Source organism: Aethalodelphis obliquidens, unplaced genomic scaffold, assembly GCF_003676395.1.
Source record: "Aethalodelphis obliquidens isolate GAN/ISIS:26980383/991018 unplaced genomic scaffold, ASM367639v1 scaffold15, whole genome shotgun sequence".
NCBI lineage: Eukaryota > Metazoa > Chordata > Mammalia > Artiodactyla > Delphinidae > Aethalodelphis > Aethalodelphis obliquidens.
This window is the reverse complement of record NW_020837959.1, coordinates 10,071,847-10,085,422: the sequence shown is the minus strand read 5'-3', so window position 1 is coordinate 10,085,422 and position 13,576 is coordinate 10,071,847. Positions and strand designations below refer to the sequence as shown.

Here is a 13,576-nt window from a genome sequence, read left to right as displayed (position 1 = left end):
CCAATACCTTTTTCTTAGTATGTTTACTGAGAACTCCAAATCCGAAAGTCAGCAGCATGCAGTACCCAGCGCTGGGGAGGTACAGGACCCTCTCTGCCACCACGAAGCCCACTCGGAAGAACAGGTTACTCGCGGGAAGAAATGGAATGATGAGAAGTCCCAGGCCCAGCGTGAGGATCCTGGAAGATGAGAATTAAAATGGTTACTTTTAGACTGTTCCAGAACCATGTCCTCCTTAACATTAAATTCACGATAAAGGCCCGCCCCCCTTTTTTTTTCATGCCAGCAACTGAGAAATGGCATCAGTAGAGAGGGTCTAACCAGGCAGCATTAGGATAAGATATAAAAATCTTACTAAGGCACTTAGCGTCAAGCATAAGGATAAAACTTACATGTCACAAAATTCACATGAATAAAGTTAGAATGATTACTTTGCGAGGCCTATGAATGCACCTGCCCCTGACTATACCTTAAACTGTGTAGGCGCTGAATAGCTCAATGGATATTGGTCCCAATTAGACCAATTTAGTCCCCCATCCCTGCCAAACTTAACAGAAGTAATGCTACTTAACTGGTTTAAACTTCATGAAATCTGAAATAAACTAATATCATTTTCGGGCACTATGGCATCAATTTCAGTCAAGTAAAAAGAAAGCCAAGAGCAGTGGAACACTTCTGGAAGTAGGCAATCATTCCCAATCTCCCACAGATGTAAGAGAATGAATTTAGAAGCAAGGTCAAACAACAAGGTCCTACTGTACAGCACAGGGAACGATATTCCATATCCTGTGATAAATCATAATGGCAAAGAATATAGATGTATAACTGAATCACTTTGCTGTACAGCAGAAATTAACATAACATTGTAACTCAACTATACTTCAGTAAAATTAAAAAACAAACAAAAAAAAGAAGCCAGGTCAAATGCGGTGGCTCCTTCCCAGACCCTGTGCCTGTAGTACTAGAAAAATCCTATTGCACGTGTATAGTGGATTGGGACTATGGCTTGTCGCCCTTTAGAATTACGTACCAATTTAAGCCACGGGTAAACTTAAAACTGAATTTATTTTGAGAAATTACTAATCTAATTCCATCAACACTTATGCTTAAAGGAAATCTTCTTAAATAGTTTTCTTTCTCATAAAACACATTTGTTTTTCCCCCAATTATTTTCTCAATAACCTTTTTTTCCCTTTTCTGAGGTGTGAGAAAGAACAGGCTCTTTGGGGTGGCAATTTATTTTGTACCAAATAACAAGAGAAGGAATCACTGTAGCATCCACTAAGGTTTTCTGAAGCAGAATTGTGAAATAATGGGCACAACACACATCAATTACACTCTCAGTTCTGACCATAAATTACTCTTTACCACCTACAGCGAAAAGGATCTCAAAATGCTGCTTCACGGGGAAAGAGGGAGGGACAGATAAAGCAGTCATCTGCAACTCCCCCCCTCCAAGTTCACTCCCCACTAGTTGAAGCCAGCCATGGATTCCAAATGGATAGAACTCATCCTGGCCATAAACATGTATTTGAAATAAAGGTCCTTAGATATTACTTCCACAAAATCGTTAAAATGATCAGTGCTGGATTTAGCAAAATGCTCTGACTCCACCCCGTGTAGAAGTTAAAATTCAGCTTGGCCTCTTACCGTCTCTTGTGGCTGTCTTCAGAGCACAGGGCTTGGCATATCAGGCCAATTAGGCAGAACCAGAGTGCTGCTAGAGCAATTACCCTCCAGTCCCCGACTGACTTAATGAGGGGGATGCAGCCCATTGACCAATCAAAACACAGCCACCAGGGGCACAGCAGCAACCAGGCATTCAAGGAATAGTAGTAATTATAGTTTATGGCCTGTCAGTCAAAAGAAAAACAAACATTTATTTGATACTGAACTTGGAAAAAATATATATCCTAGCTTCACTTTGGAGGCATCCATATGTTTCTGCTCAAGGAGAGCAGTTGTATAAAATAAGATGTTGCCACGTTCTACTTGGGCACGGGCTATAGTTTGCAGTTTACTAAATGCATTGAGATTTTTAATAGATAAAAATACAGCAAAGCCACCAGACTCTGTTATACATTTGTTATATTTCTGGTGACACTATGTCCTGATTACTCACTGATGCCCAAAGTCTGTGACCCAGGAAATCTGAGGCCCAGGGGTCACCCATGTGCCGGACAACCTAAGTATAGGGTCCTACGGTCCTTGATTTCTGTCTCTGAAGGCACAGCTAAGATACCCTTGCCTTCAGAAAAAGCAAACCTTTACAAGAAAGTCTGGACACCATAGACTTTTAAAGAGACCACAAGGGGTGGTCAGGACTACATGCTTCCATTGCAGGGGGCACGGGTTTGATCCCTGGTCCAGGAACTAAGATCCCACATGCTGTGAGGTGTGGCCAAAAAAAAAAGATACTGCCAATCTGGTTATATTTTATCTTAACCCCGCCATGTCAGTTTCCTTTATAACCAAAGTGATGGGGTTAGGGGACAATTTAAGGAGGCTGGCAAGAAACCTGACATTTTCTAAACCACTCCTCTTTAATTTTGTTTAGAAAGGAAATACAAAGGGTTTATACCTTCTCAATGCCCTAATAAAAACCTGGTTTCATCCTAGAACAGCCTTGGTGAGAGGAAACACACGTGGAAGTGTTCTGCTTATGGGAGCTTCTGTGGGTGCAGGGGAGGGAGGGAGGGGAGAGCTGGGAATCTGGTGGGCAAAGAAGAGGACCCATCGGAGGGCAGACTCAGGACTCACCCTGACCAGCATGCTACTGGCGAAGGAGGCAGGGTTGTCGACTTCGGTGAAGGCCGGAGGGCCGGTGCCCATGATCTTCCAGCGCACGTAGAGCACCCCTGTTCCCCCCAAGGCCAGGAGACTCATTCTGAAGAGGAGGCCCTCAGTCCTGAGCACGCCAGTGTTCTGAAAGGACACCGCAAGGCCCCTGACGTCTCAGAATTTTCAGATAAAAGTGTGGCCATGCCAGGTACAAAGGTGCAGCAGTTCTGGCTGAACCGCACTGACACCATGCTTTAAAGGGCTGGCTATTTTAGAATTCAAAGTTGCAAGAAATACTTTGAAAATGGCATTTTAAATCCGCTGGTACTTGACATTTTCCGCATCTGGGCTGGAGACAAAAGCAGATACTCACCTCTAATGATCGGTCCTTATGTAGTACCTTCCGGACCAGTTCCAGAACATTTAATTTGCCTATCACCAAGATGTCAAAGACGGCATTCAGACCCTAAGAGAGCAAAGCAAGGAATCAGCGATGGGGCAGCCTAACTCTGATTAGATAACAATTATCCGTCACAATTTTATTGCTGAATCTAGACAAGAAATGTCCTGGATTAGATCATCACAGATGACCTCTTTAGCTCTAAAAACAAAACCGAAAAATCTTACTGTTCCTATGAAATGAGCTCATGTATTATATCAAATTTATTATCTAGTAAATCCCTGTTAGTCTGCATATAAGAGTACTATAAGATGCAGGAGAGCTAGACCTTTGGGGTTCCCAGGAGAAGCTCTGCAGAGGCCCCCCGCTTCCATTTTTTTCTTTACTATTCAAGTCCCTTAGTTGTAAGAGCCAGCACCTGTGCAGTGGTCACACCTAAGAAGATAAAGGCAGTCATCAACCTTGAAAATCCAGCCAAGTAAGTAATTACACTTCAGGAACCCCAGGTGCTGCCTGATTTGGGCAAATGCCACGGAAGAGAGGGAGCAGAACGTAGAGTCTCCGGTGGGGCTCCGGAGACCTCTCAGGTTCACACTCCTGGCTGTCCGCTAGATCTCCCTTCCTGCCGGGCACACAGCCAGCCCTGCAGGAAAGCATGGTCACGTGACTGAGTTCCAGCCTATGGGATGTGGGCAGAAGTGATAACGTGCCATCTTGGAGGTTTGGACATAGGCTGGGGTGCCCCGCCCCCCTCGGTTTCCTGTCCAGCTGTGGCAGAGATGATGGAGCTATTCAGAGTGACACTGGAGACCACACCCTGAAGACGGCAGAGCCTCGGCCAGCCTGACCCGCCTGTGTGGAGGACAGCCACCGCTGCCCACAACTTTTAGGGGGATGACAAATAACTCCAATTACGTGGAGCCACTGGCCCTTGGGAGTGTGATACTGCAGCTCCATTGCTGCTAACAGCTTCCAGTAGCATCACGATAGCTCCTTTCTAGCAGGTGATGGCTGCTCTTGAAGCTATGACACCTACGGTCACAGGCTGAAGGCTCATCTGGCCTTGGACTCTACTCTCTACCCTGCAGTGGACTTCCTACAAATGGGGCCACTGCAAGCAACGTCATGTGGCCGAACTCCCTGCCGGAAGCAGGTAAAGTGGTCAGAACAGACACTGCGTAGACGGTTCAAGCTGCCCCTCAATGACGGGGCTCTTTTTAGTATGGGGCTTCGTGGCAAAGAAGATCCTAAATCATCAGAAGCCAGTGGTAATTTGTGGTTTTCAGAGCAAGGGTGGCTTCCCTACTTAACCCCCTCCCATAAATGCTGGGAGCCATTAATTATCCAATACACAGGCCAGTGCTGGGTTAATCACTTCACAGAATCCTGATTTTATGCACCCATTAGATGAATGATTTTAGTGGGTCACAGAGGGCCATTTCTGCCTGGGTCTGAACCATTTTCTAGAAGGCAGAAGCTCCCTGTTGAGCTGTGCTGTCTTCTTATACCATTTGTTTTCCTGCCTGGGAGCTATAGGACAGTCACCCAGGGATGACGGGGTCATGTCGTCACGAGGACTGAGCCGAACACGAGTTTGGCACTCCCTCCTCCTTCCCGTGGAAATTCATCACTGAAGTGTCCACATTCTAGTCAGATTTTTTTGAAACCTGCTCAATTTCACCGTATCTTTATTCATGTAAATTCAACCTAATTTTGTAGTGCTTCTCAAACACTGATGGACGTAGGAGTCACCTGGGGGCCTTGTTTTTTTTTTTTTGCGGTACGCGGGCCTCTCACTGCTGTGGTCTCTCCCGTTGCGGAGCACAGGCTCCGGACGCGCAGGCCCAGCGGCCATGGCTCACGGGTCCAGCCGCTCCGCGGCATGTGGGATCTTCCCTGACCGGGGCACGAACCCGTGTCTCCTGCACTGGCAGGCGGACTCTCAACCACCGTGCCATCAGGGAAGCCCTGGGAGCCTTGTTAAGGGGAGATTCTGACTCAGCAGGCCTGGGGTGGGGTCTGAGATCATAAGTTTCTAACACCCTCCCAGACGCTACTGGTCCTCAAAACCCACACTTTGAGACAAGCATGGGTTTACAGCGGTGTTTCTCGCAGGTTGATTTTGTCCTCCCCCCCCCTGCCAGGGGGTGTCTGGCAATGTCTGGAGACATTTTAGGTTGTCACAACTGAGGGTGGGTGTCCTTCTGGCATCTAGTGGGTAGAGACCAGGAACATATCCTATGATACACGGGACACACCCCAAAGAAAGAGTGATTCATCCCCAAATACCAGTGCTGCCAAGGTTGAGAAACACTGGTTTAGAGCAAACTTTTAAAAAATAACTCATGAAGTTCAAGTATCTTTGCACAGTAATTCTATGCCATTTCCTAGCTGGCTAACCTTAATCCTACAGACCAAGCCCAATAAAACCAGCCTCGGCTGGTGTCAAACCCCAAAGAGCTCAGACCGCTCTTTCTTTCCCACAGCTTCCGATACGAGCCACACACACCCCCATCTCTGTTTTCCATTTCTCTACGTCCGCGCACATCCCTAATGTCTCAGCTTCCCTGTAATAATGTAAGGTGGGAAAACTGGCTAGAATGGAGAAAAAGGAGAGTGCCTTTCAATGCCTCTCTCTTTTTGGGGCTTCAACTTAGATCGGACATAGGAGGTGCATGCCTGGACTCTTCAGAGCCCTCTCCTCTCCTCTCTGATGTTTCCGGTGAAGCTGGGTATAACGTAACGCACATCAATGCACGTTTGGAGCAGAGGTGGGGTCAGAACACTGCTGTATTTAGAACACTGCTGTATTTAGGACTGCCGACATGAGAGCACCCCAGAAAAGCCACAGCAGTCTTGTTTCTCTTTTCCCTAGGACCTCTCCAAGAGGGCTAATCACTAGTCTTCAGGAACTGTCCCCACTCTGTGTCCACCAGTTCTGATGAGAGGCAACTGAGACAGTCAATTCCCACGCAAACCGCCAGGGGCATGACAGCACAGGTAATTAATTGGTCCAGAACGGTGTAGGACTGAAGGCCGGTAACGGGGTGCAGTAAAGGAGGTCACTGGGGCAGGGCAGCCCAAAATGTCCTTACGGGAGGGAAAGGGGGTGTAGGGAGACAGGCCCCGATGGTACCTCGGGTCTTACCAGCACAGTGATCCCTTGCTCTTTGCACAGCATGGCCACTGCTCCCAGAAGGATACTTAGCAACACCCAGAACATGGACTGCGTCCCCTCCTTGTTAGCTGCCAATCAGGAGAAATGACAAATACAGAAGTCATGCGATATAGCTCAGTCTTGTTAACACCTGGAACTAAAATTCTAAGCATGCACCTTCAATAGCCACAATTTAAAAACAGTTTGGTCTTCGGACAGCATTTCTCTGTGGGTGAGTGTGTTAGACCCACACTTCTGGTTAGACAGCACCCTCTACATGGCACACACATCTCCTTCTCAAGGGGACCCCAGCAGGTGCCCAGAGCCTTTGGGAGGCACTGTAATGCAGCCCTGGCCACAAAGACATCTCAAGGCAGAGTCCCCAGGGGGCAAGTTCCTTCTTCCTACCTGGCCAGTCACCTAACAGGCCATTCTGAGAGGGCGTGCCAAGAACTCTCACTGGGGGTGTATGCACTGCATCTGGTTGCACAGGACCCAGCAGTCACTGCTGCTGTTACAACAGGGGGCGACGGGAATCCCCAATCTGCTCTAAGAATCTCGACAACTCCCAGGGTTGGAGTCCAGCACTGCTCTGAGAGCGGCTACCCCTTCCGGGTGGAATCTGGGCTCTCTAAACACCTGGTGGCTTAGGAACGTCTGCTCTGCTACCATCGTGGAATAGCTCTGTAGGATGCAGGATGCAGGACCAGTGAGGCCACATGCATGGACACTCAAGCAACAACAGGAAGTCAAAGCATCACCAGAAATGTGACCGCTGTAGTAAGCAGCTTGGGTGGGGCTGAGCTCCAGTCATAACTGATGGTCCCTAAATGGCCTTCTGAGGAGGGTGGGTCTGCTATCCACTGGCGGGTGGCTGGTGGATGCAAGTTGGGGGCCAGAGCTGAACTGCTCAGGAGGAGAAGAAAGGGCACATGTGATGCTCCTCTCTGTTCCTCTGTGACACCCTCACCTCCTCATTGAGGTAGATGGTGAACAAACATTTAAAAAAGACCTAAGTTTAGCACCCCTATGTTCACAGCAGCACTATTCACAACAGCCAAGACATGGAAACAAGCTAAATGTCCACTGACAGATGAATGGATAAAGTAGATGTGGTATATATACACAATGTGTATACACAATATATACAGTATATTGAGTAATATACACAATATTACTCAGCCATAAAAAAGAAGGAAATAATGCCATTTGCAGCAACATGGATGGACCTAGAGATTATCATACTAAGTGAAGTAAGTCAGAAAGAGAAAGACATGGGACTTCCCTGGTGGCGCAGTGGTTAAGAATCTGCCTGCCAATGCAGGGGACACATGTTCGAGCCTTGGTCTGGGAAGATCCCACATGCCGTGGCGCAACTAAGCCCGTGCGCCACAACTCCTGAGCCTGTGCTCTAGAGCCCTGAGCCACAACTACTGAGCCCACGTGCCACAACTACTGAAGCCCACGTGCCTAGAGCCCGTGCTCCACAACAAGAGAAGCTGCCGCAGTGAGAAGCTCGAACACCGCAATGAAGAGTAGCCCCCACTCGCCGCAACTAGAGAAAAGCCCGCGTGCAGCAACGAAGACCCAACGTAGCCAGAAATAAATAAATTTACAAAAAAAGAAAGACAAACACCATATGTTATCACCTATATATGGAATTTAAAATATGACACAAATGAACCTATCTATGAAACAGAAACAGAATCATGGACATAGAGAACAGACTGGTGGTTGCCAAGGGAGAGGAGGTTGGGGGAGGGATGGAGGGGGAGGCTGGGGTGAGCAGATGTAAGCTTTTATATATAGGATGGATAAACAACAAGGTCCTACTCTATAGCACAGGGAACTATATTCAATGTCCTGTGATAAACCATAATGGAAAATATTAAAAAAAGAATGTACATATATGTATAACTGAATCACTTTGCTGTACAGCAGAAATCAACACAACATTGTAAATCAACTATACTTCAATTTAAAAAATTAATTTAAAAAATAAAAATTTAAAACACACCTAAGTTTGAGGTAGGGCAAAGTGAACCTGCTTGGAGGAGGTGCCCATCAATCTTGGGTCACCTCTGCTTAAAACCGTAACTCCTGGTCTAAATTCCAGCTCTGCCGTTTACCAAGTAGCCTTGAGCGAGTTACTTTTACTAACCATCTCAGTGACTTCATCAATAAAATGGGGGCAACATTACCTATGTATCCCCTACTTGAGAGAGAAAAAAAATATAGAAGTACCTGGCCACTTGTGTTAAAAGTTACATAACTATGCTTGTAAATGCAAAACATATCTCTGGAGAACACAGGTGAAACTAACTACGGTAGTTTCTGAACAGTTTTAAGAAGAAAAATTCAGGTAGGAGAGGGAGGAAGTCTTACTTTCACCGGGTAATGTTTCATACTGTCTAAATTTTCTTAACTATGTGCATGTACTAAAAACCATACTAAAAACTACACATTAAAAAAAATCACTTGGTATAGTGCCAGGACCCCAGAAAGCATTCAGTGTTTGTTGCACATTAATCAGCAAAATCACCCCAGGTTTGAGGGAGAAGGTCTTTCAATGGGGCTTTGATGCAAGGGGGTGGCTGATCTGTCACCTTGTCACCAAAATGTGCCAAGCTTATTATTCAGTGAAAAGATGCACCTTGGTTCTCATTAAACTGCTTGAGCAAGAAACCAACAATTAAGGGGTGTGTGTGTGTGATGCAGATCCTGAGTGAAGTGAATATGTAAGAATCATCAGCAAAACCCCAGGATGAAAGTCCTGGGCTCCCTGTCCTGAAACAGCTGTGGGGTCTGGGTTGGGAAGTGCTGCTAGCCTTGAACTTTCTACGTGTGGGTGGAGACTCCTCTCAACATATCGAGGGTCTGCAACCAGCCGAGCCCCCTGGACTCTCAACAAACTGTGAACAGGACTGAACCCCCTGCTGCTAAGGGCCCAGTAGGCTGGCGGGGAAAGTGTCCTAGTCACAAACAGGCTATGATGGCTGGAGAGATTCGGAAGTCTAGCAAAAGGACACAAAGGCCAACATTTTCTAACCCTTTCAGCTTTTCTTGGGACCCTCCGTATGTCAAATTTCCAAATTTAATGTACAAACAGGCAGAACTAATAGAATACAGAAAAGTCTTATTTGGCTGTATAGTTGAGGCACCAGAAGGCTTTTCACCAGGCCAAATGATCAACAAACAAGAAAGCCTCACTGATTTGGAATCCACTGTCCCATAAAACACAACGAACACTCTTGCTGTAAGCCTTTCCAATCCTTCCTGCCGCTGACGTGATAAAGGGGTCCCAGTGCTGAGAATGGCATTTAAGGCCTTGCTGCTGGGCGACACAGCCTCTCTCCGGGTTCCCTCGGTCTGTATTCCAGGCACACGGGTCAACCTGCTCACTGGGCTTTGCACATTCCACTCTCTTAGGCTAGAACGTTCCCGGCAGAATCCTGCCATCTTATTCAGCTGCCAAAGGTCACTTAGGCTGTGCGACCCACTCCCACTCTCTTGGGCAGCCTCCCTTCCCAATTCACTGGGCTTTATTCACAGTTAGAACAACAGCACGTGGTCCTACTGTGGGCACGCCTGACTGCCCAAGAGCAGGGTCTGTCTCACACACGCCGGTGCCCCTAACTGACCCCCTAGATTAAGTTAGGCCCAGCATAGCACCTAAACTGCCCTCAGCACAATCAATCCCTACATTCTTCTCACACTTTATTGCAAATGCTTGATTTTTCTGTATTTTCCCCAGATGGGGCTTCTCACCCTTGGCACTGCTGACATTTGGGTGGGCCAATTCTCTGCATCGTAGGACGTTTAGAGCCTCCCTTGTTTCTACCCATGAGATGCCAGTAGCACTTCCAGCCCTCAGTGGTGACGAGCAAACATGTCAGACTTTGCCCGATGTCCTGGGGGTGGGAGGGGATCACGCCCAGTTGAGACCATTGCACTAAACCTGTGCCACTCACAGCGTGTGGTCCATGGACCTACCCTGAGATCCTGTAAGAAAGGCAGACTCTCAGGCCCCACCCAGAACCTCGGACTCAGAAACTCCAGGGTGGAGCCCAGCTGTGAGCCTTTGAACCAGCCCCCCAGGTGATTCTGATGCTAAAGGTCAAGAAGCTTCACCCTAGATGGGAAGCTTGCTCACCGGTGCATCCCGGGCACCAGGCCTGGCTCTTTGGAGCAACTCCTCCAAGCTCCAGAATCCGCAGCACCTGATTATCTACCGGAAGGGGCAAGGAACTGACGAATCACAGAACCACAGTGTAGGAACAGCTGGAGCGCTCTGGGAGGTTGTGCCTATCATCTCCCTTGCAGTGACGGGAAGGCCGGAATCCCTTCCGAGACGTTTCCAGCCGGGGGCCACGGGGCCTTGACTTCAGGAACATCAGTGATGGGTGTCACTTTCCATGACAGTTTCCATGACAGCCCATTTCGGTTTTAACGTTGGGTCGTGTAACACGCTTTCTTAGAGCGAGCCCACGCCAGCCTCCCCCCACCTCCTGCTGCCCTAGAGCAGTGCCTCTCCAATAGCCCAGGTGGCACAGTGCCTGGGAGCCAAGTTCTCTTTATCGCAAACCACTGTATATCGGAATATTTAGTTCCATCAAGCAAACTATGGATAATTTCACTTGTAGAAATTAATTACGTTTTATATGTAATACCAAGAGATCACAGTTACGAGCCACAACAACAGAGCCTTGTTACATTAGACATGACTGCGCTGGGGTGTTTACATATTTATTGGAATTTATTATTATTTTTGGCCCTGCCGCTTGGCATGTGGGATCTTAGCTCCCCGACCAGGGATCGAACCCGCACTCCCTGCATTGGAAGCGTGGAGTTTTAACCCCTGGACTGCCAGGGAAGTCCCAGGAATTTATTATTTTCTTTGGGCATTTGTAGCAATCATTAGCAGACAAGTGCTCACAGACACCAAGGCTTTAAAAACAAACAAAAAAGGCCAAAATAACCCTAAAGCTATTAGTTAATTCCTTTTAGGATATGATTTAAAGAAAGGCCTCACATGTTTTAGCAGGTGAGCACAAGGGTCCAGCTGGCAAAGCAAAGGTGATGACACTCACGATACACCACACCAGCGCACGGGTACGCCCATGCCTTCTGACATACGACAGTGATGGACGAAGGGTGACAGCGTAAGGCTTGTCCTCTCCATCCTGGCATACGTGTGTTCACTTAGCCCCTCCTCTGGTAACACGTCATCCTGAGTCTGCGTCTAACCACTTCCAGGATTTTCTCGTTATCAGCAGTTTATATGCAAATAGAACCCTTAAACGAACCCATTAATTACCACGGAGTCTCCTCTACAGGGTAAAAGACACCCCAACCCTAGCTCCTATGCCCCTACCGGCTCCACACCACCCTGCATGGGAGATGGTGTTGTAGGCTGACCTCAGCCATTTGTTTTCATGCCCACCAAGCATTAGGTTCAGCAGTTCACTAGAAACCAAATGGAGGGACTTCCCTGGTGGTCCAGTGGTTGGGACTCTGCGCTTCCACTGCAGGGGGTATGGGTTCGATCCCTGGTCGGGGAACTAAGATCCTGCAAGCTGCGCAGTATGGCCAAAAAAAAAAAAGCCAAATGGACTTCTCCCTTCCTTGCCCCTTTACCTGGATTTGATTTTTTAAGCTTCTACTCCCACAATCTGTGTTTATACCTCTTAAGGAAACAAAATATGATTTCCCAATGTAATGTTCCCTGTTCTTAACATTAAAAGCAAGGCCCTTGATTATTTTCTATTTCCTCCTAGAAAAACTGAATTAGCTTGTGTTTTACTTGACTGTAACAGGGATTAATTTCCCCCCCTGGACCAGTGGTTTTGGATAGGAAAAGAATTCCCAGTTCCTCCATTAAAACACCCAAAGGACCGCTCTTGAAAGCACTGCATTAATGCAAAGTTAAATTACTACAGGGCTGTGGAAGTGATGGGCTCACGTTCCACTTGTCTGGAATTTAAAATGGATTTTTCCTCAGTTGGCTAAATCAGAGATTTCATGGAATACAGAAAAATAACATAAAAAAACCCACAAGCTTCAGGTTCATTGATAGCCTTCTCCCTAATCTCACCCCATAATTTCACCACACTTCTCAAATCCCAAATTTCTGTAAGGGACTCAGACTCCCTCCAACTCTCAAATCTTTATCACAGCTCTTCTGGGACAGCCCTAATCTTTACTTTTCTCTTATACTTCTGATTTTGTTCAAACATGTCCAGCGTGGAAACGTGCGAAAGATGAAGATGAGTCTTTGCTGAAGAAGTTTCTTCAGTTTCAGTGTTTATTAAATATGAGTGTCACTTCTCAACAGTGGCAATTTCAGGGACCAGTTGTAAACCCAGTGATGGCTTCACATTCAGAAAACCAAATTCTAGACCACCACTGTCCAAGAGGAGGCATGGCAGTTACTGAGCACCTGAAATGTACCTCTTACCTATTGAGATGTGTTGGAAGGGTCAAACACACACCTGATTTTGAAGACTCCGTATGAAAAAAAGAATGTTAAACATTTCATCATTTGTACACTGATTACATGCTGAAATTATAATATTTTTGATATATCAGGCTAAAAATGTATAGTTAAAATTCATCTAACCTGTTTCTTTTTATAATGTGGCCAGTAGAAATTTTGTTATGACCTGAATGGCTCACACTGTATTTCCTATTGCACAGCACTATTTACACCATGTGCTGAGACCCAGCTCATATAAGAAATGATCTGCACAGCTGTGTTTGTGTTCCAAGTCTGCCTTTGAAAAACTCGGAAAATACGAAATTCGTTGCCTATTTAAATCCAATTATTTCTCCCCCAATCCCTACCAGACTAGCAGTTGATATGTTATCAGGAGTCATAAGACTAAGCATGCATACACACTTCAGTTTTCCCACCATCCAAACTAGAAAGCTGGGTAAAACTAATACAGTTGACTCGAACTGGAGATTCAGGGCCTGACACCTCGGTATAACTTCACAGTCAGCGCCCCACATTCCTCGGTATCCGAGGTTCCACATCCGCGGATTCAACCAACTTCCAGTCCTGTAGTACTGAAGTGCGCATTGAAAAAAATCCGCCTACAAGTGCACCCGTGCAGTTCACACCCATGTTGTTCAAGAGGTAACTGTAGTTTTGAACTATTTCATATAAATCAAAGGGGTCCTCTTTACAAATGTGTTGTATATAGGTGCATGATAAACCAACGCCAACCTACACAGCA

At 46.6% G+C, this 13,576-nt stretch overlaps 1 protein-coding gene across 6 annotated transcripts in view; it reads right to left on the bottom strand.

The window, feature by feature from the left end:
• The window catches only part of TMTC4 (transmembrane O-mannosyltransferase targeting cadherins 4), a 61,841-nt gene that overhangs the window by 21,788 nt on the left and 26,477 nt on the right, over positions 1–13,576 (bottom strand). For 5 of the 6 annotated variants that reach the window (XM_027115891.1, XM_027115887.1, XM_027115890.1 and 2 more), the window contains 5 exons: positions 6,330–6,427; positions 3,155–3,247; positions 2,761–2,925; positions 1,651–1,853; positions 8–179 (listed from right to left, as the gene is read on the bottom strand). In XM_027115891.1, coding sequence (XP_026971692.1) covers positions 8–179; positions 1,651–1,853; positions 2,761–2,925; positions 3,155–3,247; positions 6,330–6,427 — 731 coding nt within the window. The remainder of the gene's footprint in view (positions 1–7; positions 180–1,650; positions 1,854–2,760; positions 2,926–3,154; positions 3,248–6,329; positions 6,428–13,576) is intronic. The other variant, XM_027115888.1, reaches the window with a different exon arrangement.